Here is a 22,789-nt window from a genome sequence, read left to right on the forward strand (position 1 = left end):
TGAAAAATACATCTAAAATTTCAAAATTAGGAATATATCATTCTCCATTAAAAACCATTGGAATGAATTGCAGTCAGTGTCGAAAAACCTAAGAATGCGTAGAAGATGAGAAAAGGGCAAGTTAGGTATTCCAAAAAGTATTACAAGGGGAGTCAGTCAGGGACTATTTAGAAAGAAATCCCTTCCATAGGATCTATTAAGTAATTTTTCCACAAATCTAAACCCTACTTTTGCAGGCTCAATATAAGGCCCTAACCTTTCTTTTTAAAACGGGACGGGCCGAATATTGGGCTAATGGGCTAAATTGACAAACCTACTCAATTCTTTGGAAAGTGTCCAGAATCTAAGAATAAAAATGTCCGCCATTAAAAGTACAATGGAAGCTCTGGAGTCTGGGGTTTTATATTTGTTTTTTTTTTTTTTTTTGTAGGTGTTTCTGTCTAGAGTTTGAATATTGTTATTTGGTGTGGTTCAATTAATTGGTAACTTACAAAGAAAACTGCAAAATTTTGGTTGAAACTTGAAACAGCACACAGTCGAAGATGGTTAGTAATTCAATTACTTTTATGGGTAAATTAGGGTTTTATCTGCAATTTCTTAAGATGACTGCAATTGCTTTGATGGGTTAATTAGGGTTTTATCTGTTTCAGTTCTCCATTGCTGCCATCAATGACACAGACTCCAAAAATCAGTGGGAGCCTTTGGCCCCTACCAAGGAAGCTCAGGTACTCTTTGGCCCTTTTTTTTCTTCTTCTGGGGTTAAAATTCTAAGTTAGTTCTTGATTCAATTTAATTCTTGCTATGTAATTATTAGGAAATTCGTGCAAGTATTGGGTTAGTTTCCTTTGGTCTGGAACACTAGCAATCATGATTTTTTATACTAAATCATGGATTGATTTTATACTGGTTATTGTTGAACCTAGGGTTAGATTGATAGAAACTTTGATGTTGAGTTCTTGGAAATTGGAATTGCGATTTGAAAGGTAACAGTTCGACTGAAGAACCATGATGTAGGACTCTACTAATTCAGTAATTTTTAAATACAGAGACCTTTGCCTTTTAGCCCAAATGCTGGCTTTTAGATCCGTAGAACAAAAATCTAGAATGAAATAATTCCATGCTAGAATGAGGAATTTGTTGTGATGGGTGTTGTAAATTGCAGTGTATAATTGAAGATATAATAAATTAGAGAAAGGTTAAAAGACCCAAAATACAGAGGAGAGGGCTAAAGCCTCTCTTAGCCTGACAACAATAATACAATTAATTTTTTTTATTTATGAGAGATTGGTACTCTTCTCCCATCCAAAAAACCAAAATTTCAAAGCCAACCCCTAATGGAGTTAATCATTTTCAAGGAAAACACCACTCGTTTGGTCTACACAATCATATTATCAACACTGACTTTGCCTTTATTTCATTCCTTTCATATGCTCCAAACAATTAGCATGTGGTAGCCCCTTTCCAATGAAATGGACCAATAGGAGAAAATGCTTCAAAACTCCGTAATTCAAAGGTCAAATACATCAGATAGACTATTTCGATGGGTGTCAAATAATTGAAAGAAAATCTTGCATGCTGTCTTCATTGAATTAAGAAATCAGTACAATCTTATTGGTATCTTTATTTTTATTTTTTTTGTAAGTATAAATTTATTTCAAGCAAAAAATAATGTACAGAAGGCAGTTGAGTTGACCGACCTAAGATACAGAGAGAGAAAGAAACTAGCTGGAGCACACAGACTCCTACCTAAAAACAAACTCTTCAAAAAATACGCCCTTAAATAATTGAGCATACTTGGTTTATTTTTTTGGAGTAATCTTATTGGTATCTTTGCATAATTCACATCTACTAGGAACAAAGAGTCCTCTAATTCTCAAGTGATCTAGTGTCAAAATCTTATTAAGAATTGTTTTCCAAATAAATAATGCCACTTTGGATGGGCAGGCTATCCCCGTACTGTTTTGGTTGGAAAAAAACACAATCACTAATTAGTTATTCCTAGTGGAACAGCCTTCTCACTGATAATATTACCCCATAGAATGAATGGACTATAAATTTTCCTTTGGAATTCCAAGCTCTCTTATTGGCCTCAGACTCTCGGTGGATAAATCTCCGCCGTGCTTGGTCTATCCAGAAGAGAAGCGAAGAATCTGTCACATAAATTTTTGATATTCCTCTTTAGTCCCAAATTCAACGATACCCTTCTTTTATCCCTCACCAAACATTGACACTAACTTCATTGGATCTAGAAACTGTATAAATGGATAGAAAATTAACTCTCAATTTACTATCCAATACCATTTTTTTTATAAGTACTATCCAATACCAGTTATCATTTGAAAGGAACACCTAATCCCCATTACCCACCTTAAAGAGGATACTAGAGTTGAATGACTCAAAACACTTTTAAGATAATTTTCCACAAATATCTCCAATGGGAAGTCTATGGGAACATGGAATTCTAACTCCCGATAGCAAGTTGCTCATCTACTTCTCCATTATATATGCTATGGACATGGGAATGATAAGAAGTAAATGGCTGGGCTCAATAAAGTTCTTTTTATTAAGGTAACCTTACCTTCTATGTTTTAATGATCTTATTCCAAGATGCATCTCTTCTATTGAATCTTAATATCGATCCCAAATAACTTTGGATCTGTAGTTAGTGCAGAGACAAAGCCTAGGTTATGATGTTAGGAGCTGACCAATATTGCATCCATGTCTGATTGCCAAGCCCCTCACATCACCCACCTTCCCAACCCTAATAACATGACTCATCGCTTGATTTATGCGAAGAAAGGAAATTTCTTCAAGCAAAAGAACATAACTCAAGTAATTAGGCTGGTCATACGAAGTCTTTATGAAGAAATTAATTTCATCTGCAATTTTAGATAAGCATAGGTTTACTTTGCTTTCCAATCCTAAACCTTTAGTCAACCCTTCCTCCAAAACCTTGAATAGCATTCTTACTAATGTTTCTATCCATAAGATGAATAAGAATGGAGAAGTCAATCTCTTTATCTTAGTCATTTCAAGCTTTTGAAGGTTACATGAGACATATTAACCAAGATCGAGAAGCATACTACCAAGATACAAGGGGTATAACTGTGGTTAACTTTTGCTTTTTGTGTAAATCACGCGCGGGATTGGTCGACCATGTATTTATCCATTGTCCTTTTGTTAACGAGGTTTTGGTTTGTTTTCTATTGTTATTCAAAATTTCTTGGTGATTCCATATTCTGTATTAGCTCTTTTTCAAAGCTAACATCTGGAAGTAATGTGTATCAAAAGAAGAATCTTGTGGTTGATGACCACTTTTTCCATTTATTGAGGTATTTGGATGGAGCAAAATAGTAGGGTTTTTGAAGAGAAAGAGCACTCCTTGGTCGAGGTCATTATGATTATTGGGGTTTTTGGAAGAGAAAGTGCAAAATAGTAGAGTTATTGGATGTGATGCCCCAGGCTCACAACAGTATGATATTGTCCGCTTTGTGCCGAAGCCCGCATGACTTTAAAACGCATCATACCATATAGGGTCTAGGTTTTCCTTATAGCCTAGGTTTTGAACGTTCTCTTGTCTGATATGGGACTAAGTTTCACACTCCTCCCTGCTATTCCACCCAGTAACGTGATGGCTCCATTTCGACCCCTTGGTCTTCGTAACCTTTTCCGGTCTCCGTAACCTTTTCCACGTCTAGCCAGTGACATATCAACAAGGCCGTGACAACCTCCTTATCAAACATGAAGATTCGTCCTCGGCTCTCATATCATTTGTGACGTCCCAGGCCCACAACAATATGATATTATCCGTTTTGCGCTGAAAAACCGCACGGCTTTAAAACGCGTCATACCATATAGGGTCTAGTTTGTCTTTATAGCTTAGGTTCTGAACGTTCCCCTGTCTAACGTAGACTAAGTATTTCGACCCCGCGATGTGACGGCTCCATTTCGACCCCTTGGTCTCCGCAACCCTTTCTACGTCCAGTTAGTGGCGCACTGGCGAGGCCATGACATTGGGACTTATATTCTACTGGAACAAAAACCTTTGAGGAATTTAGAGAAGTACTTTTTGATGATTTTATGTTCAAGTGGGATTTATCACGTGTTGCATCTGGGTGGACCGCTAGGCATCCCTTTTCCTTCTCTCTTCGTTTAATATATTCATCTTTGCTTATAAGAAAAAAAGGCATGCGAGAGAGAACCTCATGAGAAAAAGAGAACATCAAGGTATTAACTCCTTCTAGTTGAACATTAGATCTTCAATTTGATTTCATGTAGAAAATTAATGTATTAACACTTTCCAGTTGAACATTTGCTCTTCAAATTAGATTTCATGTATTTTTCTCCTTCAAATGAAGTGTTGGAGTTTCGATCCAACCAATATTTGTTGGGAGTTAAGCCTTTATGGATCCTACATCACCAAATATCAAATCATCCCTTCTCCTTATATAAAAAGTTAAAGCGGTCCCTATCCATTTCAAAATAACACTAGAGCATTTTGAAATGTTTTTTTATCAATTTCAAAATTTTATTTAGTATGATTTTGATCATGGGTTAATTGTGGCCATTATCTATGTGAACTAATGATGAACTGCCAAATCTCATCGAACCTAGATTAGAAATGGGCAATATCTGTTTTAGAAGCTGATTCTGTAAGTTGGTTTTCTTTCCATGATTTCAATGGTCTTGAAGTTCTATAATATTCTTCAATTGATGCCATCCTTTTTTGGTTATTTTAGGAATTTCATCTTTCTCAAACTTATCATGAAGGGCTTCTTAAGCTAGAAGCTAAAGAATACTCAGAGGCTCGTGGACTCTTAGAAGCTGTCCTAAAGGATCCTTTAATATCTAGTGCTCAGGTCCTACTAGATCCAAGGGAATTTCAGATGCTTGTGTGAACATGTTCCATTTTTGTAAATTTTTTCCTTACTGGTTTGTTGTTGTTTCATTTTAGGTGGATGGGAGTGCTAGTGATGGTCATTTGTTACAGCTGAGGTTAGAAATTTGAAGCACCTTTTCTTATTTAATTTGTAGTCCTTTTCACACTTCTTTAGAATCTAATATATTGTTGTTGGAAGCTTCACCGATAAAACTCTTTTTGAGTTAATATTAGTACCAGTCATGATCATGACAAATATCTCAAACGATTGAATAATCACCAGCTTCTCTATGAAATTCTGAGTTGATGGTGTTGGCTCGTTAATCTTTTCAAAAGGGTTATAAGATATTTATAGTTGACATTTGATTAGTTTATTCTACTATACATTACCCATGGTTCATCCCAAATATTGGGAATTGGGAAGGGATAAGCAAACTATGCAATGGACAATTTTGTTTTCACAAGTATTTCACCTGAATGCATTGGTCTATGTCAATTGTATTCCAGATGCTTAGCTGAGATACACATCATAGCTGTAGTTTGGTTGTGTAGGCTATTGATATAATCATCTCCTACATTTAACACACCATGTGTTATATGTGGCTAATATATGATTTGACCATAGGAACTTCAAGATCTACTTAAGATTTGTCTAATTAAGGTAACTAATTCATTAGTGTTGTAACCAAGTTTTTTTAATTTCTCTGATTATGGGATTCAACTCATATAGAGACACAGTGTCAATAATTGATCACGTTACCATGTCTTTTAAAAGCACATTGAAAAAACTTATCCATTCTCATCAAACTGATGCTTTGCACCAAATTTCTGAATTTTCTTTATTGGTCCATGTAATTTGAAACAGATGATTTTTTTTACGGCCAAGTGAAGCAGATGATTGTTTAACAACCAAAAACTACATTCCATTATATCAAGGAATTCTTTTATAGTAATCATTGTTTTAATTTTCCCCTTTTCGTCATTCTTTATAATTTCTGCAGTTCTATAATATCTACAGGTTCTTGGCATTGAAGAATCTTGCCACTGTTTTTCTTCTACAAGGTTCTATGCATTATAAAAGTGCTCTACATTGTTATCTGCAAGCTGTAGAGATCGATACTAAAGATTCTGTTATCTGGAACAAATTGGGAACTTTATCATGTTCGATGGGCTTATTGAGTATTGCACGCTGGGCATTTGAGCAAGGGTTATTTTGCAGCCCAAACAATTGTAAGGGTTTATATAATGCCTTTAAGTTTGTTATTTGGATACCTCACATCTATTAGTGCTTTAGTGATGGCAATCTATGCTCTCATTCGTATCTTCTTTTTTTCTCTTATTGTCTGATCTACGCACCATACATGTGTCATAATTCTGACCTTTTTCTTTTTGGAATTGGATGCAGGGAACTGCATGGAGAAACTCTTGGAAGTACTTATTGCTATTCGCGATGAGGTTGCCTGTCTTTCTGTGGCAGAGTTGATCTTAAGGCACTGGCCATCACATTCCCGTGCTTTACACGTAAAAATTACCATTCAAGAGTCAGAACCAATTCCATTTGCACCAAGAGGTATAGATAAACTGGAACCTAAGCATATCCGGCTGAAGTTTCTTGACAAGAGAAAGAGAACAGATGAGATAATAGATGAGGGCATTGCATCAAAAAGGCTAAATCAGACCATCGAACTGCACCTTACAGAAGCTTCTTGGGCAGCTCTTGCAGATGCAATCCTGGGAATCTTACTTGAAGTGGGTGGGAGGGGTTGTGAGACACGGGATGGACTCGGTCAAGATGATCCAGTAAATGATAAGCTGGGTTTAAAAGATGCTAAGGTTCCTGTAGGGAACACAAATGTACAAGTAGACAGCAATTACAATGACACATTGGATAGAAGCGGGGACTTCAGACTAAGCATACACTTGCCTTCCAGTTCAGAAATTATCAAGGGATCTGTGGAACGGAAAGGTTCGAGTATCATTCTAGCTGGTGAAAACATGCCTCTCAGTGATCACAACATCGAAAAAGTAAGTATTGCGAAGGAAAAGGAATCCTGTATTGATGAAGAACATCCACATGAAAGACGAAGTACTCGGCTCAGAAGTCGTAAACCCGGGAAAGAAGAATTGGACTTCACTACCAGTAAGGATTTGGCAAAAGTCGTCATTCAATTTCTAGAACCTTTTATTGTTTTTAGGTCTGGAACCAAATATTCTGATCTTGTTATGGAAAATTCTTTGGATACTGAACATAATGAAGTTATGAGGTTTGTTATTGGATTATCAAAGAATTATGGTGCTTACCATGTCGGTCACTTGCTTTTAGAAGAGGTCGCATGTAGAGGCCTTCCATATCAGGAAGCCTTTGTCAAATTCCTGGAGTTGGAGAAATTGACTAGACACTCCGGTTGGGACAGAACAATTGATTGTAGCCTTTTTCTTGCTGAACTGTACTATGACATTGGTGTACGCTCAGCCAATGAGTCCAAGCGGTCAGAGTTCTTGTCTGAGGCATCCTATCATCTTTGTAAAGTCATTGAGTTGGTAGCTTTGGATTCTCCTGTTTGCTGGAATGGTCTAAATTATCTCGATAGCGATTCAAGGATGAGCACTTACATGAATGATATTAATAAAAGCAATGCAAGTCCGGAGTGCATGTCTGGCAATGAAGATGTCTCATCAACTAATAATTCTCAAGATACTGATGAGTCTGTTTGTCAAGATGTGCTTTTGGACAATTCTATCTTAACAAGTAAAAGTTCCTTTTGGGTCCGCTTTTTTTGGTTAAGTGGCCGTTTATCGATTGTGGCTGGTGAAGAAGCAAAAGCTTATGAAAAATTGTGTATATCCTTATCACTTTTGAGAAATAACAAAAAAATGAATGGTCCTTTAGGTTCCGTTCCTCTGCTTCATTGCAAGCTTATGAAGGAGTTAACTATTGAAAGAGTTTTGCATGAAATTCACTTATTGAAAGTTGATTTCTTACTAAAGAAGACTATCGGTGAGATGATTGAGAAAGAAATGTATTTGGATTGTGTGAACTTGCTTTCTCCACTTCTGCTGTCCACTAAAGAAGTGTATCTCGACTTATTACCTGGTGTATGTAAAGAAAAAGAAGGTGAAGGGGTTACATCTATTGAATTATTAGCACTAGACATTTTAGCCACCTCATGTGAAAAGGCAAAACCGATGGATATTGAAGCATATTTGAATTGTCACCGGCGGAAGCTGCAAATACTCACAGTTGTGGCTGGTTTGACAGAATGTACAGGTTTAGGTAAGGCCTTCAACAAGAAATCCTTGCCAAAACCAAGTTCAGCTTCTGAATTGGAAACCGTTGAATGTATAGACCACAACTGGAATCATTTGGTTGCAGAGGAAATTAAGGCAATATCCCTATGTGCATCGCAAGTGAAGAATTTCATTGATCAGTGTGGGAGCTCTGTAAGTTTTGATGTTTTTCAGGAGTTTATTGTTATTACATCTGTAATCCTTCATCCAAATGCTTTTAGAATCTAACAGCATTATTAGAACACGAGGTGATCCATTCTCTATGGAGGGTGTGATTGCTATCGCTACTAAATCCTTCCTACAGTTGCTATATCAGAGTATTGCTCAAAGGTCTCAGGAACAATTAATGTCCGAATATAAGAATAGTATAGTAGATAACGCTGAATTCATAGCTATATGTTGAAGAATAGTCATCCAATTCTTCAAATCCATTGTTTTAGATGATTAAAGTTGAAGTTATATACTCCATTTCTTTTGGAATTTAACAGCACAATGATCAAACAAGGTGAAGGCTGCCCAAGACAAGGGGTGTTGATTACCTCACTGCTGAATTCTAACTCAGTTGCTATGTTAGAGTATAGCTCAAAGTCTAGACAATAATTAATGCCCCCCAAACACACACATGTAAGAATATTATATTAGACAACACCGATTTGTATCTGTCTGTGCGAAAGGGTCATCCAATTCTTGAAGTCTCATGTGTTGAATGTTTAAATGTCAAATTATGTACTCAAAAAGTCTAAATATCTCAAGTGAAACTCTGGTTATTTAATTGTATATGTGATTTACATTCCATGTTCCATTCATTTATATGGTTTTTATTGGTCCCACAAGCTGTTATTAAGTGCTTCTAAATGTGTCTTGTGTGTCTTGTCATGCTTCCAGGATGGCTTTAGTGTCCCTGTGAACTGTATTGGTGATATTCAATTCTTGAAGTCTCATGTGTTGAATGTTTAAATGTCAAATTATATACTCAAAAAGTCTAAATATCTCAAGTGAAACTCTGGTTATTTAATTGTATATGTGAGATATAGTTGTTGATTAACATTCCATGTTCCATTCATTTATATGGTTTTTATTGGTCCCGCAAGCTGTTATTAAGTGCTTCTAAATGTGTCTTGTCATGCTTCCAGGATGGCTTAAGTGTCCCTGTGAACTGTATTGGTGATATTCAAGCTTTGCTCTTGACAGTTATGTGTAATATCGTTAGCATATTCCTCTGTAAGAAATCTTCTGGATTAGGAACTGCATTCCAAACCGAACAACTGGAAAGCCGCTGCTTTGTAGATGCCACCATTGTGTTCTGCAAACTTCAACACCTCAACCAATCTGTACCTGTTAAAACTCAAGTGAGCCCTATCCCATACTTGAAGAAATCATGTTCATGTTCGAGTTACTATCTGCAATGAAACCTTCTTATCAGGATGAGTTTCTTATAACTTACTGTTTCAGGTTGAATTAATTGTGGCAATCCATGAACTGCTTGCTGAATATGGGCTTTGCTGTGCTGGTAAAGATAGTGAAGGAGAAGAAGGAACATTTCTTAAACTTGCAATAAAACATCTTTTGGCCTTGGATATGAAACTGAAATCAAGTATTCACTCTTCAAATAACGGATTGGAAGCTGTTCAATCTGATGATCCTGACACCCTTAGGAATGATGTAAAAATATCGGTAAGTGAATCAAACCCGAAGCCTTTGGATGTGGAGACCAGTCCGGTTGAAAAAGACAAAACTGTAGCAGTCAAGAAGAATGCTATAGAAGAAATGACTTCTGAGGGCTTCTCTTCTAATGAAGGTTTAGGTAAGGATAATGGAGTAGAACATGGAAAACAGGGCACTAATGGAAAGTGCAACACTTCAAAAGAAGAAAGATTAAACAATGAAATTATTGAATCTGAGAACCAGCTTATCGATCTTGAGAGTAGGAAGGTCGAGTTGGGCGTTGATAGTGCTCTGGATCAGTGCTTTTTCTGCTTATATGGTTTAAATCTTAGATCTTCGGATTTATCCAGTGAAGATGATTTAGCCATGCACAAGAATACTAGTCGCGGAGATTATCAGACCAAGGAACAATGTGCTGATGTGTTCCAATATATATTACCTTACGCAAAGGCTTCATCTGTGAGTAGTTATCTTTCTTTTCTTCCCCTTTTTCCATTATTAATGAAATTTACAGAAAATCATGTTTCCTAATGTGGACATTTCAAACTGCTTTTCATTTTCCTGATCTTTATTTGGCTACGTGACATCTGCATTTATCTTAGAGAGCTGGTTTGGTTAAAGTTCGAAGGGTATTGAGAGCTATACGTAAGCACTTTCCTCAACCGCCAGAAGATATGTTGAAAGAAAATTCAATAGACAACTTCTTAGATAAGTCTGATTTATGTGAAGACAAGCTCTGTGAAGAGGTTGGGTCTGATGGATTTCTGGATTCCATCATGAGCATAATATTTCCCAACGGGAGAACCCTCAAACAATGCAAGACATTATCATTGGGGAGGTACACCTAAACCCATTTTTTTTTCTTCTATTCTTCGTTTAGTTTATTTGTCGATCCACTTATAATCATTACTTCATTTTCACTACTGATTTCTGAGGAATGATCCCCTCTCTGGTTTATGTTGACAATTGATGCAGCTGTGATTCATACATGGAAGTGTATGGAAACTTGTATTATTTTCTATCCCAGGCTGAAGAAATGAGTGCAACTGATAAATGGCCTGGCTTTGTACTCACTAAGGAAGGTGAAGAATTTGTTGAGCAAAATGCAAACCTCTTCAAATATGATTTGCTGTACAATCCTTTACGCTTTGAGAGCTGGCAGCGGCTAGCAAATATTTATGATGAGGTAACACTAACTGTCAGAGACATTGTTAAGTACGTAGAAAGTTTGAGTATTATGTGCGAACCAATTTGGCACGGTTGCCACAGTTGTCATCCCTTAAAGAAAATTCTGTTTGTTTCAATCAAAACAGGAGGTGGACTTGTTACTGAATGACGGCAGTAAGCATGTAAATGTTGTGGGCTGGAGGAAAAATTCTTCTTTACATCAGAGAGTTGAGACTAGTCGTAGGCGGAGTCGACGTTGTTTCATAATGAGTTTGGCTTTAGCTAAGACACCAGTTCAGCAGGTTTTTGCTTTGATTGTGTTGGCAATTATTTTTGGCCAGTCGAGGAGTTGTCCTTTGTTATGTTGATGGTACTTACTGTGCTAAATTGTTGTCTTCCATTCTGATTGAATTTGTTTGGTTTCAGAGTGAGATACATGAGTTATTGGCATTAGTGTACTATGATGGCCTGCAAAATGTTGTACCAATTTATGATCAGCGGTCTGTTGTACCCATGAAGGACTCTTCATGGATGATGCTTTGTCAAAATTCAATGAAACACTTAGAGAAGGCTTTTACACTCAAGTACTTCATCTTGTCTCAATTGTTGAAGAATGTTCCCGTTCCCTTTGAAATCATAACCCATAAAATTCACAAGAAAATTTGACCATATTTCATCATTGCAGGCCTGAGTGGTTGCATGCATTCTATCTGGGGAAGCTCTGTGAAAAGTTAGGATATTCATGTGAGAAAGCATTTTCATATTATGACAAGGCGATAACTTTGAACCCATCAGCTGTAGATCCTGTTTACAGGATGCATGCTTCACGTCTAAAACTTCTTTGTATGCGTGGGAAACATGATCTAGAGGCTCTCAAGGTCAGTTATCTAAGCACATCTTTTCTTCGTTTGGTCTTGTTCCCCCACTTTTTAGGAGCACTATTAATGGGACTGATTTTCCCAATCCTGTTAGCTTTATTGCTTGACATTTCATTTTAGTTTGCTTGACATTTCATTTTAGTTGGGAGAACTCAAAAATGTTGTACATGTTTTTTTTTCTTTTCAGGTTGTCGCAACATATTCCTTTAATCCATCAACAAATGCAACCGTCGTGGATATCATTGGTCGGACTGGTTCTGGTACTCCACAATTGCCAATGGACGTCACAGAAGAAAGTGACCAAACCAATTCTGTAGAGAGAAAACATGTGGAATCTCATGACCTCGAAGAGGCTTGGAACATGCTTTATGATGATTGTCTTTCTGCCCTTGAAGTATGTGTGGAAGGGGAGCTCAAACATTTCCACAAGGCTAGGTATATGCTTGCGCAAGGATGGTATAAAAGGGGTGAGAATGTGTACTTGGATAGGGCAAAGGATGAACTTTCATTTTGTTTCAAATCATCTCGTTCCTCCTTTACAATTAATATGTGGGAGATTGATGGTATGGTCCGAAAGGGAAGGTATGAAAGAATTCCTTCATTTTGATTCTTTAATTATTGAACTGGAACTTGTTTGTTGGTATAGTAGTTTTTCCACTTCAAAGAAATGCAAATAACTTAATTTGCTTTACTTTGTCTGGTTGTCAGGCGCAAAGCACCAGGTCTTACTGGAAACAAGAAGGCCCTTGAAGTTAACTTACCCGAAAGTTCCCGAAAATTTATAACTTGTATCCGTAAGTACATTTTGTTCTATTTGAAACTGCTGCAGGAGACGGGAGACATCTGTACTCTTGACCGAGCTTATACATCTCTTCGAGCAGATAGGAGGGTAATAAAATAAACTTGTGAATCCTCTCATACTGCTTTGTAGTGTTGTGGAAAACTTATGAACGACCTCAGCTAAAGAGATGCACTAACAACTTCAAATTTTTAATGCAGTTTTCTTTGTGTCTTGAAGATCTTGTTCCAGTCGCTCTGGGCAGGTACATCTACACTATAATTTCATCTCTCCGTCAAGCTGAGACACTTGGATCTGCTCCCGTCGGCACTAATCCCGAGCATCTTCTAGAGAAGATGTTCTACTTGTTCATGGACCAGGGAAACTTATGGACAGATGTAAGCAGTTTACCAGAGATCAAGAGCACAGAGTTATCAGAGAGCAGTTTCTACGTGTAAGATGTGAATGTTTTTTGCACTCTTCTGTGGTTAGATATATTTGTGTTCTTTACATGCATTTTATATGTTTCTTTCTTATGACAGCTATCTCCATCAATATATCCATTCATTGGAGAAAGATCTAAGGCTGGACACACTTGAAGGAATAAATGAGAAGATTCGGAGACGTTTTAAGAATCCAAAATTGTCAAATAGTAACTGTGCCAAAGTATGCAAGCATGTTTCCGTGGCTTGGTGTCGATCGATTTTGATAAGCTTGGCCTTGATCACACCATTACATTCCGAGGCCTCAAGTGGGGCTCAGGTTCCTAATCCAACAGGTCTTGGTCTAGAAAATACCCCATTGCTTTGTGTTGATCTGCAGGGAAATGAATTATGGAACTCATCGTTTGACGACCCAATCCATGTGAAGGGTCTTGACACAAAAGGGAGCAATGTGTTGTCCAACATCAAGGGAGTTGTAATCAAGCAAGCATCAGAGGAAAATATGGAGACTGCGAACACTTTGTTGAGATGTTCCTACAACTTTTATCGAGAAATCTCATGTGGAATGCTCCTATCAGGTTTTAACCTATATACGGTACCATCTTCGTTAGCAACAACAGAAACAACATTTAAACCAGGCATGGATGGGGTCGACGTTATTGATCTGAGCATCCCACGGAAGCTCCTTTTGTGGGCATATACTTTGGTGCACGGCCGTTACTCAAATATTTTGGTCGTCGTAAAGCATTGTGAAGAAAATGCAAAGGTGTGAGACTTCATATTCCCAACTAGTTCAAGAAATAATCAAGTTAAAAAAAAAGTGATTAATTCACAAATACTTTGGGTTTATGATTGCATGACACAGTCGAAGATGAAAAAAGGAAGTGGAACACCATCCGCCCCCTCACATCCAACCATATCAACTTCAACTGGTACTCAAATAGGTACTTTCTTGTCACATCGATCTTTTGATTTCCTGTTGTGTTGTGTCTCTTGCCTCGTATGAAACTAAATATTTTTCATAGGTGGTGGGAAAGAAAGAGCCGTTGCCCATGATGAATGTGGTGATGCCGAGGATAGCTTGCCAACTTTGGTGGCATCTGCTTCTTTGAATGAAGGCAATGATGCTCATGGCTCAAATGTGATATCTTGTACAAGTGATACCCAAAAAACTTCATTCACTGCTCCACAGCTTCAGCAATGCAACACCACCACTACAGAAAGGAGCATTCCAGACATCAGCAAGGAAGGAGACAATGGCCAAGATTAAATTGTTGGCTAAATGTTTTTTTTCGGAAATTTAATGCTACATTATTCATCATTATGCTTACCCTAGCGCATGTTATATGATGATGGCCGTTGGTGCAAAGACTGGCCTGCTATTTTCTCTCTTGGATTTACAGCAACTTACTCAGCCAGAGACTCGTGCTGCACTTGAAGCTGAATTTGGACGCAAGTCCGCCTTGTTTCTGTTGCTGCAATGATCAATCTGGAAAGTAAGTTACTTCAGAACTTGGTGGGGAAGCTTGTTTACATCTGCAAAATAGGTCACCGTCGGTATCATGCATGACACATCCTTCTGATGCATTGTCAACCCAGGGATGGGTTGAGGCTGTGCACCATCACCAATGTTTCTTTGTAGCCTTGGTTTTCATTTTCACAAAGTTTTTCATTTTATAGAGTATGTTAAAACGGTAGGATCGTAGCAGAATACCTGCTTCATGTAAATAAGAACCCCTTTGTGATGGCTCCTTGTGGACGGGCTTGCATTTGAATATGATGTTTAAAAAAACCCTTTTATGTCACAGCATTGATCCTTTGTAAGACCTCGCCCTTCATTCTTTGCAGCCTTGTATTATAACGTAATTTTGACCTACTTTGACTGCTGTATTTTGTGAGAGAATAATAAAAATGACTAAAATACCTTGTCTTCAACCTCTTGCCAAAAACCCTTGATTCTCTGCCACATCTCTGCCTCTAATTTTTTTTTTTTTTTTTTTTTTAAGAAGAATAAATCAAAGGGGTTGAATAGGTTTGGGGGGAGAGATAAAGAATAATCAAATAATTCGAAGTTTTACCCTAAAGGTTGTTTGAAGAAGACAAATTTTTGGGAACAAAATACAGGAATTAGTCAAAATTGTGACGATGTAAGTATGTCAAGTGTAAATGCCATATTCTGAGGCCCATGCCACACCAAGCATATAGCCACTAGTAAAGCCAAATGGTTTGTGAAACATCTACATAAGGTGACAAGAGGACCAGGAAAGTTGAGCTACCTAGAATAATAAAATGCACATGATGGCGTGGACCATGGACCAAACATTTATCTGACATATCATCTGCATCAATTGTCAATGTACGGTTGTATTTCACAAAGAATAATGATTTTCTGATGCCCACCTCTGACATACACAAAGAATAATGATTTTCTTACGCCCACCTTTGACATACGCCTCCTTAGAGAATCGTAGATCATTTGCATTGGGATACATAAAATCATAAATCTTTTTCTTGTGTATCCCGAGGCAAATGATCCACGGTTCTGTGATGGGTGCGTAGGAAGGTGTATGTCAGAGGGGGGCATCAGATTATCATGAGGCCATTAGATAGAAATTAGAAATGCAAGTAACAATATAGGTCATTGCTCACATGGTTAAGACAGATGAGTTGGTCACATTAATTCTTGCAACTTGCCTAAAAGACACCTAAAATAACATAATTTATTCTGAAGATAAATACTTTCTTACAGCCATAGCTTAAAGTTTCATACAATTTCGTCTTAGATCGAAAGGAAACATTGATCCCAACAAACATCAATATTTCAGGAATATTTCCAAATGCCTCATAATGTTTCAGTTGAGAAAATCTCGAGACGAGATTTTAAACATTACATCACACAACACAATAACAACAATAGCAGTGTAGCAATAGTATGTAAGAATACATTTGCATTGGGAACAAAATCATCCGATGAGGGAGATGCCATTTAGGATCAATGCATCGGCGAGAATCTGATTAGCAGCTTGAGATGGATGGACACTGTCCCAGAAAACATATTGGCTGGCATTTGAACATGTCCCTGGGGATCTGGGATTGCACAAGAATGATGTTGTCTCTACCGTCCCTGTTCCACAACAACCCCTTCTTGCCTCAAAGAATCCTGCATACAAACTATTGAATAAGGAAACATGAACTTGCCAGCTAACTATGTTGATTAAAGTCTGCATGTATCTTTGGATATGTGTCTTTTATTTGAACCATTGTATTTTGTATTTACATGGTTGGGATTTCATGTTTATTTGTCATTTTTCATGAGTGAACTGTAAAGAGTTTAATAAAATGAACAAATTGCATTAGTACCGTATTTTGAAGGAGCTTGAATGACATCGAGGAGAGGTTTGTAAATATCAAACACAACGATCTTAAGGCCAGGAAGTTGCTTGGCGAGCTGTGTCACAGCTGCACTGATCTTCTTATTAAATCCTTGGGCGTCGGAGTTGAGCCTAGAGACGCATCCATTATTCCCATATCCAAACAAAGTGATTGCTGCAGGGAGGCAGCCAATTGGTGGGAGCGATGTGACCCCAATTCTTCTGGCTCCCAATCCATATATGTTCTATTTATCATGCAAACCAACCAAACCACATAAACATCGTCAGTCCCCATACATAATTAATTGATTTTTGTATTTGTTTGCGTATAGAAGTCATCATAATCAAAGCTTTATTTCAAAGATTTATGCTTGATTAAGGAATCATGCTCCTCCATTCCATTATTTCTAGACTCGCGTCTTCTTCTATGTTAAGGTATATATGGAGGTGCAATGACGTATTAAGTGTCACAATAGGCAAATGTGATGCATATCAATTATAAAGATCCTAGAGATATTCATTGGGATTTTGATTTTTATTGTTTTAGAAACCCTAAACCACTTCAACCCTATAGACAATCCTCTTGTGCATATTAGTTGGTAACCCAAAGATGAACTCAAAAATATAGAGAAGATCTCTAAAGAACTTTAACTTCTCTGAAGATCCATTGCATTAGATACATTCATATTGTCGTCGTTGGGGCATCTAGTCACAATAAGATTGTTATTTAAGATTAGTATTAGCATCTTGTTGCCCAAGGCCTATTTATTGGCGCCCTATTAGAGTTCATGGGCAAGGAAGAAGGACCAGTAGTACGCCCTATTAGAGTTCACGGTTGAGGATGACCGTTAGTATCACATCTGTAGTTCGTTGATGACACTAACATGTATATAAATTAAGTACAAACCTTAATGAAGCTGGTGAAGAAGCCAACTAGAAATGATGAGAACTGATCGGCAGTGTAAACTCTGTTTAAGTAAGGATTGACATAATAGTTCTGAACAAAATCGCTGCTACCGAAGCTAACAACATATAGTGCGTCCTTGATGATGGATGCAGCTTTAGTAGTCCCAGCCACCTTGGCTAGCTTACCTTGGTATTCCTTGTAATACGCCAATTGTTGCGACAATGGGATTGCATGCTTCAATTACACAACATGACATACGTAAAGAGGGTCAAAATATGAGTTTAACTCCAAAGATATAGGTTCCTTTTTATTAAGGAAAATTACACTATGCAAATGGTTTAAAGTTTGGTGCCATTTCAAAATATTAAGTGGAACATTAATCCGGTTTCGGCCAAGATTAATTAGTACGAAATATTAGTCTGAAAGACGAGAATGTTTCAATTGAGAAATGTATTGGTAGAAAATAGTGAACTTTAGGGAGCTCGTATTTTTCCTCCTATCTCAACCATTAATGTTTTAATACTAGAAAAAAGTCTGTGTTTTATACAAATGTTGTAAGAAGAATCGAAAATTTGTCAAATTGGTCAGAGTATTGCACTGGTACCTATTCTGTTTTGTTAGACTGATCTACATTTATTAAAGAATTTGAAGATATAGTGTGATTTTTTCCTAAATTTCTTATTATTGTATGTGAATGAAAAATGAAAAAGTGATTCATGTGCAACAAGAAATTGGTTGCTTAGAAGAATCTTATAGATTTGTTGTTGATATATATATGGGAAGCGTTGGGAGGCCCTAAAGAGAGCCAAACATTTTTCAATATATGGATTATAAGTTTCACAATGGGCTGAATTTTTTTGTGAGGATAATCTCTATGATGAGGAGATCATTCTCATAAAATATCAGCTCATTATGAAACTTCTAACCCTATCAAAAGTCGTTTTTACAAATAATTGATGGTTAACAATTCTTCAACTTGTAAACTAGAGCTAGAAGTTTCAGAATGGGCTGATTTTTTTCTGATGATGATCTCCCCATCATAGAGATCATCCTCACAAAAATAATCATCCCCATTCTGAAACTTCTAACCTATGTATGTATGTATGTATGTATGTATGTATTGTTGGTGGTTGGGTGTTGGCCATGAAATGATTTCTTACATTTGAAATGGCAGTATTGTCGTAGTAACCGGATGCTGCAGAAGCAAAGTTGGCCCCTAAGAGAAGGTTCTTCCCTGATGCTTCGGGGCTAAGATACGGTGGAGCATATGTGGTGAATCCCAGAGTGTCAGCTGCAACACACAAATTTAATTATATATATGAACATCACTAATATATCATTCTCTTCACAAAAAAACGTTTAAGTCTGGATATTTTCTTCTCTTTGATGGAGAGATGTTGAAGAGCACAAGAACAACATCAAGGGGTCAGAGTAGACAATTGTCGTTGATGTCAACTTGTTCTTTTAGATGGGTTATTGCCGATAGTGGCAATTCATGACTTTTTTTTTTTTGTTGATATATACAACTTTGTGCAATTATTATAAAGAAAGTTTTGATATGCAAATGCTAGTTCCTATTTTGAATGGCGTATGTTACTTTTTAGTTGGGGTATGGCATGATAAATAATTTAATTAATTGGGGAGTAATAAGTAAAAGTTGAGGTGCCAATATTATTTCTCTACGTAGTCTCTTTATTAATTAAATAATAATATACTAAAAAAAACTGCATGGTCTTCAATCTTTAGGGAAAAAACTCTGATTGATATTGTAACCGTTGATGTATTTGACAAAGTAATATATGATAAAAGAAAATATTTATTTTTCTAATTGATCTAAATATTGATTAGTAGAGAAACCAAAGGTAAAAGACAAATGGGGTGCTTGATTCTTATGTAATTGGATTATAAAATCTTATACATCATTTTGTCTGGATTATCCATCTAATTTTTTCATAATAAAAAACAAAAGATTTGGAGGATCAGAAATGAGGTTCAAATTGTGTCTTTTGATTCTCACACATAATCCATTTGTGAAAATGCTGCCATTAAGGCCCTACTTGTTATACAGCAAATGATTTGGTGATCAAGCTTGATTAAAAATGATTACAACATTCAATAATAATAATAATAATAATTCTTCGGATAGGTGGAATCTTGACATATGGGTAAAACTGATAAGAGACCCTACCCGACCGTAATATTAAAGGATTTAAAATGACTCAACTATCATCCCCATTCGTAGAACTCCCAAATCCCAATATAAGAATCCAAAGACTACCTATAACTTGATTCACAACCAAGAAGAAGAAAATGTGTCTCAAGCACTAAACATAGAAGAAATTGTAATCTCCAATAAAAATATTATACAACTACTGTGGAGCCAATTTCATGGATCACAACATGTGACAACCTTGCACAAGATAGTTCACACATGCATATTTGAAATTTCACAAACTCTTTTGTATTACAAATAGGGGAAAACATATTGTAATGGAGGGAAAAGTTGTAAGAAAAAAGGTTTGGTGAACATTGTTTAAAATCTCGTATCGATCTAGCGTTTTGATTTTTTCAAAACTCAAAATGATATTGCAACATTCACACATTCAATAAATATTTTAAAAAAAAATCTTTCAAATGAGACTGTAGTCAAGGGGTGAATCATCAGTTTACAACACTGGGGTATCTCAAATATTTATCAAAATACGAGGATGTTATCTAAATAACTTAGTATTCCAAAGAAAGGTCGAGCATCTCATTCCATGAAAACAAGATCAAACTTTCAAGTTTTCGCATAAAAAAATTCAAAAAAATCAAAAGACATAAAAAAATAAGAAACCTCCGACGTTGGCACGCATCCAACGATAACATAACCCAAGTCTCTCTCTTGTGGATCCGTAGAAAGGGAGAAATAGTACATGGATATGATCGGAACTTTGTATATTTTGATTTCAAGGATGTTTCGTCTCGGAAGATTGAAAATCTGGAACGTTTTGTACGAACATTTCAAAACGAAACGAAATTTTAAACCATGATGGTGAAAATGGATCCTAAGCCTGAGGACGTAGTTGACGATCAATAAACGAACCTCATAAAATTCTTGGTATGTTTCCTTTATTTTGTTTTTCAATATTCATGTAATTGTATGCAATTAAACATGTTTGTCAAGGTGAATCTCAAGGCATGGATAACTACAAAAAATTTACCCTTACAACAACAACAACAATAATAATAATAATAATAATAATAACATAAAAAAATCCTTTTGAGAATTGAGAATAACAACTAAATTAACTAGAAAATCACAAATAAAAAATAAAGAGAGCACGACACATAATTTACGAGACTCAACAAGATTAACTACATCCACAGATGATAATGTTCTTTCCCTAGCCTAAAAAAAATAGGGCAACAATTACTCAACCTTCTTAGAAAAATTGAAAATTCGTAGTAGAAACCCTAAAATAAGTTCGTTATAAACATATAAAACTCAGAAAGATTAATTGTGCTTACGAAAGATAGTTATGAAATTGAATAAAAAATTCGACCTTTGTGTACAGTCCCTTCTACGTACCAATATAATACCACCAGCAGAATAAATAATTCATATGAGGGGTGTTTTGGGCATTTTATGATGATATAATAAGAATAAAAGAAAAAGAAATATAAGAGAGAGAGAGAGAGAGAGCTTGCCAGTAATATCAGTGGCAAGTTTGCCATTACAGAACCTTCCAGTGGGTTTATGGCTAATAAAGTCTCTTCCATAAGGAGGGTAATTAGCCTTGAAGAGGGTGGAGATATAGTCATTGTTTCCAACATCCACTGCTGAATCACCAAATGTTATGATGGCTGGTACCAGAGTTGCTGCATCTTGTGAGTCCACACTACTACTCAACAACATCATCAAACAACACAACATGGAAACCAACCTCAAAGATCCTTTAACCTCTGCACAACCCATCTCTCTCTCTCTCTCCTTCCTTCCTTCCTCCCTACTCCTATAAAATGATAGCTTTGGCTTATACAAGGAAGATGAAAGCAAGCTATATAAGTTGCTATTGAATGTAGGGTCATTTAATGAAAGTCTCTCTCTCTCTCTCACTCTCACTCTCATAGTAGTTTTAATGCATGAATTTAGTTCATCCAACTACTAAGGAGACATGGAGATGTAGGTGGTTGGGGGATGGTTGGATGGGATTAAAGGAAGTTGAGTCCACGAGAAAAGTTGCATGTGCACCAGACTGTGACTCTGTTTGCTCGTCTCACACCCGTAAGCACCGACACCCAGTCGACTCATCCGAGTCACCACTTATATAATTTGTTTGTAATATATTTATATATATATGCACATACTAGACGATGCGCCAATTTGCCCGCGTCTACGGGCACATGCATCCTCTCTTTGATGTTGAGGAAATAAGAGAAGAAAGATAATAAATTTGAAGGGGTATTATTGAAGAGTCACAATCTAGTACGCTTCTAAACATACGAATGGTGTCTACGTGGCATATTATGATTTGAGAATAAACACATTAGGCTTCCTGCATGACTTGATTGGGAGTCCGAGATGTTTTAAAATCCAACTAAATTATGCCACATAGACGCTATTCCTATTTTATAGGTAGTGTCTCATAGACACTATTCTATTTTATAGGTACAGGACACTGTATTAAATCTTGAGTCATTATTGAAAAGAATCATGATTTAGAGTAGTATCTCGATTAATGTAACAATATATGGTGTTGCTGCCTTGCTGGTGCCACATAGACACTATTCTTATTTTATAGGTACAGGACACCGTATTGGATCTTGGGTCATTATTGAAAAGAGTCATGATTTAGATTAGTATCTTGTTACTATAACAATATATGATGTTGCATGTGCCAACTAGCTTAGTTGGTAAAATCTTTGAGTGATGATAATAGAGACCTAGGTTCAAATCCCGTCAACATTGAGTTTCTGAACTCATTAAAAACATGTTTACTACTAAATTTTAAAAAAAACTAATAATAAATGATGTCTATGTGACACGGTTTGATTAGAGATTAGACACATTGGACTACGTGTAATGTAGAAAATGACTTGGTTAAAAGTCCAATGTGTTTTAAACTCCTACCTAAATATGTCATGTAGAGATCGTTTCCATTCTACAAGAACTAGATAACTTACTTGATCCTAATTCTATTGAAGAAAGGTAATAGAAGAAAGATGATAATATTAATGAAAAGAGAAGAGAAGAGAAAATATAATAAAATTAGAGGGATATTCTTAGAAAGTGATAGAAGATAAAATGTAATAAAATTAAAAGGATATACTTAAAAAGTAATATAAAAGAAAAGAAGTAAAACAACAAGATTCATAGTGAGATTAAATCCCAACAAGATTTAAATAATAATTTAATTTTTATTATCATTAA

General features: G+C 36.3%; 2 protein-coding genes across 3 annotated transcripts; one reads left to right on the forward strand and one right to left on the reverse strand.

The window, feature by feature from the left end:
* Nucleotides 1-388: 388 nt before the first annotated feature.
* On the forward strand, nucleotides 389-14,924 carry LOC147397130 (Tetratricopeptide repeat (TPR)-like superfamily protein). 2 transcript variants are annotated; one of them, XM_086452618.1, is made up of 19 exons: nucleotides 389-545; nucleotides 651-725; nucleotides 4,740-4,859; nucleotides 4,955-4,995; nucleotides 5,898-6,109; nucleotides 6,285-8,320; nucleotides 9,301-9,516; nucleotides 9,620-10,291; nucleotides 10,435-10,670; nucleotides 10,808-11,018; nucleotides 11,146-11,301; nucleotides 11,426-11,583; nucleotides 11,685-11,877; nucleotides 12,065-12,459; nucleotides 12,586-12,766; nucleotides 12,877-13,109; nucleotides 13,198-13,864; nucleotides 13,964-14,042; nucleotides 14,124-14,924. In XM_086452618.1, the coding sequence occupies exons 1-19, from the start codon at nucleotides 543-545 to the stop codon at nucleotides 14,366-14,368; spliced, it is 6,129 nt and encodes a 2,042-aa protein (XP_086308744.1). In that variant the 5' UTR covers nucleotides 389-542; the 3' UTR covers nucleotides 14,369-14,924. The 2 variants fall into 2 exon arrangements, with proteins under 2 accessions (XP_086308744.1, XP_086308745.1); XM_086452619.1 differs by lacking the exons at nucleotides 13,964-14,042; nucleotides 14,124-14,924 and having other exon boundaries at nucleotides 13,198-13,433; nucleotides 13,526-13,669.
* Nucleotides 14,925-15,798: 874 nt separating this feature from the next.
* Nucleotides 15,799-21,400, reverse strand: LOC147397131 (GDSL esterase/lipase APG-like). Its single transcript, XM_086452620.1, has 5 exons — nucleotides 21,067-21,400; nucleotides 18,537-18,667; nucleotides 17,377-17,610; nucleotides 16,459-16,714; nucleotides 15,799-16,258 (listed from the first exon to the last, which is right to left on the reverse strand). Exons 1-5 carry the CDS (start codon nucleotides 21,332-21,334, stop codon nucleotides 16,062-16,064), a joined length of 1,086 nt encoding a protein of 361 aa, XP_086308746.1. The 5' UTR covers nucleotides 21,335-21,400; the 3' UTR covers nucleotides 15,799-16,061.
* Between the last annotated feature and the right edge of the window lie 1,389 nt (nucleotides 21,401-22,789).

The sequence above is a fragment of the Akebia trifoliata genome, chromosome 8 (assembly GCF_017979445.1).
Source record: "Akebia trifoliata isolate Shusen 1 chromosome 8, ASM1797944v1, whole genome shotgun sequence".
In the NCBI taxonomy this organism is placed as follows: Eukaryota; Viridiplantae; Streptophyta; class Magnoliopsida; order Ranunculales; family Lardizabalaceae; genus Akebia; species Akebia trifoliata.

Coding starts and splice junctions, on each gene's coding strand:
- LOC147397131 (XM_086452620.1), bottom strand. CDS start 21,334: ATGGGTTGTGCAGAGGTTAAAGGATCTTTGAGGTTGGTTTCCATGTTG. Junction 16,715..17,376: donor TCTTCACCAGCTTCATTAAG/GTTTGTACTTAA, acceptor CATGATAAATAG/AACATATATGGATTGGGAGC. Junction 16,259..16,458: donor TCAAGCTCCTTCAAAATACG/GTACTAATGCAA, acceptor GTTTGTATGCAG/GATTCTTTGAGGCAAGAAGG.
- LOC147397130 (XM_086452618.1), top strand. Junction 726..4,739: donor CCCCTACCAAGGAAGCTCAG/GTACTCTTTGGC, acceptor TGGTTATTTTAG/GAATTTCATCTTTCTCAAAC. Junction 4,996..5,897: donor GGTCATTTGTTACAGCTGAG/GTTAGAAATTTG, acceptor TAATATCTACAG/GTTCTTGGCATTGAAGAATC.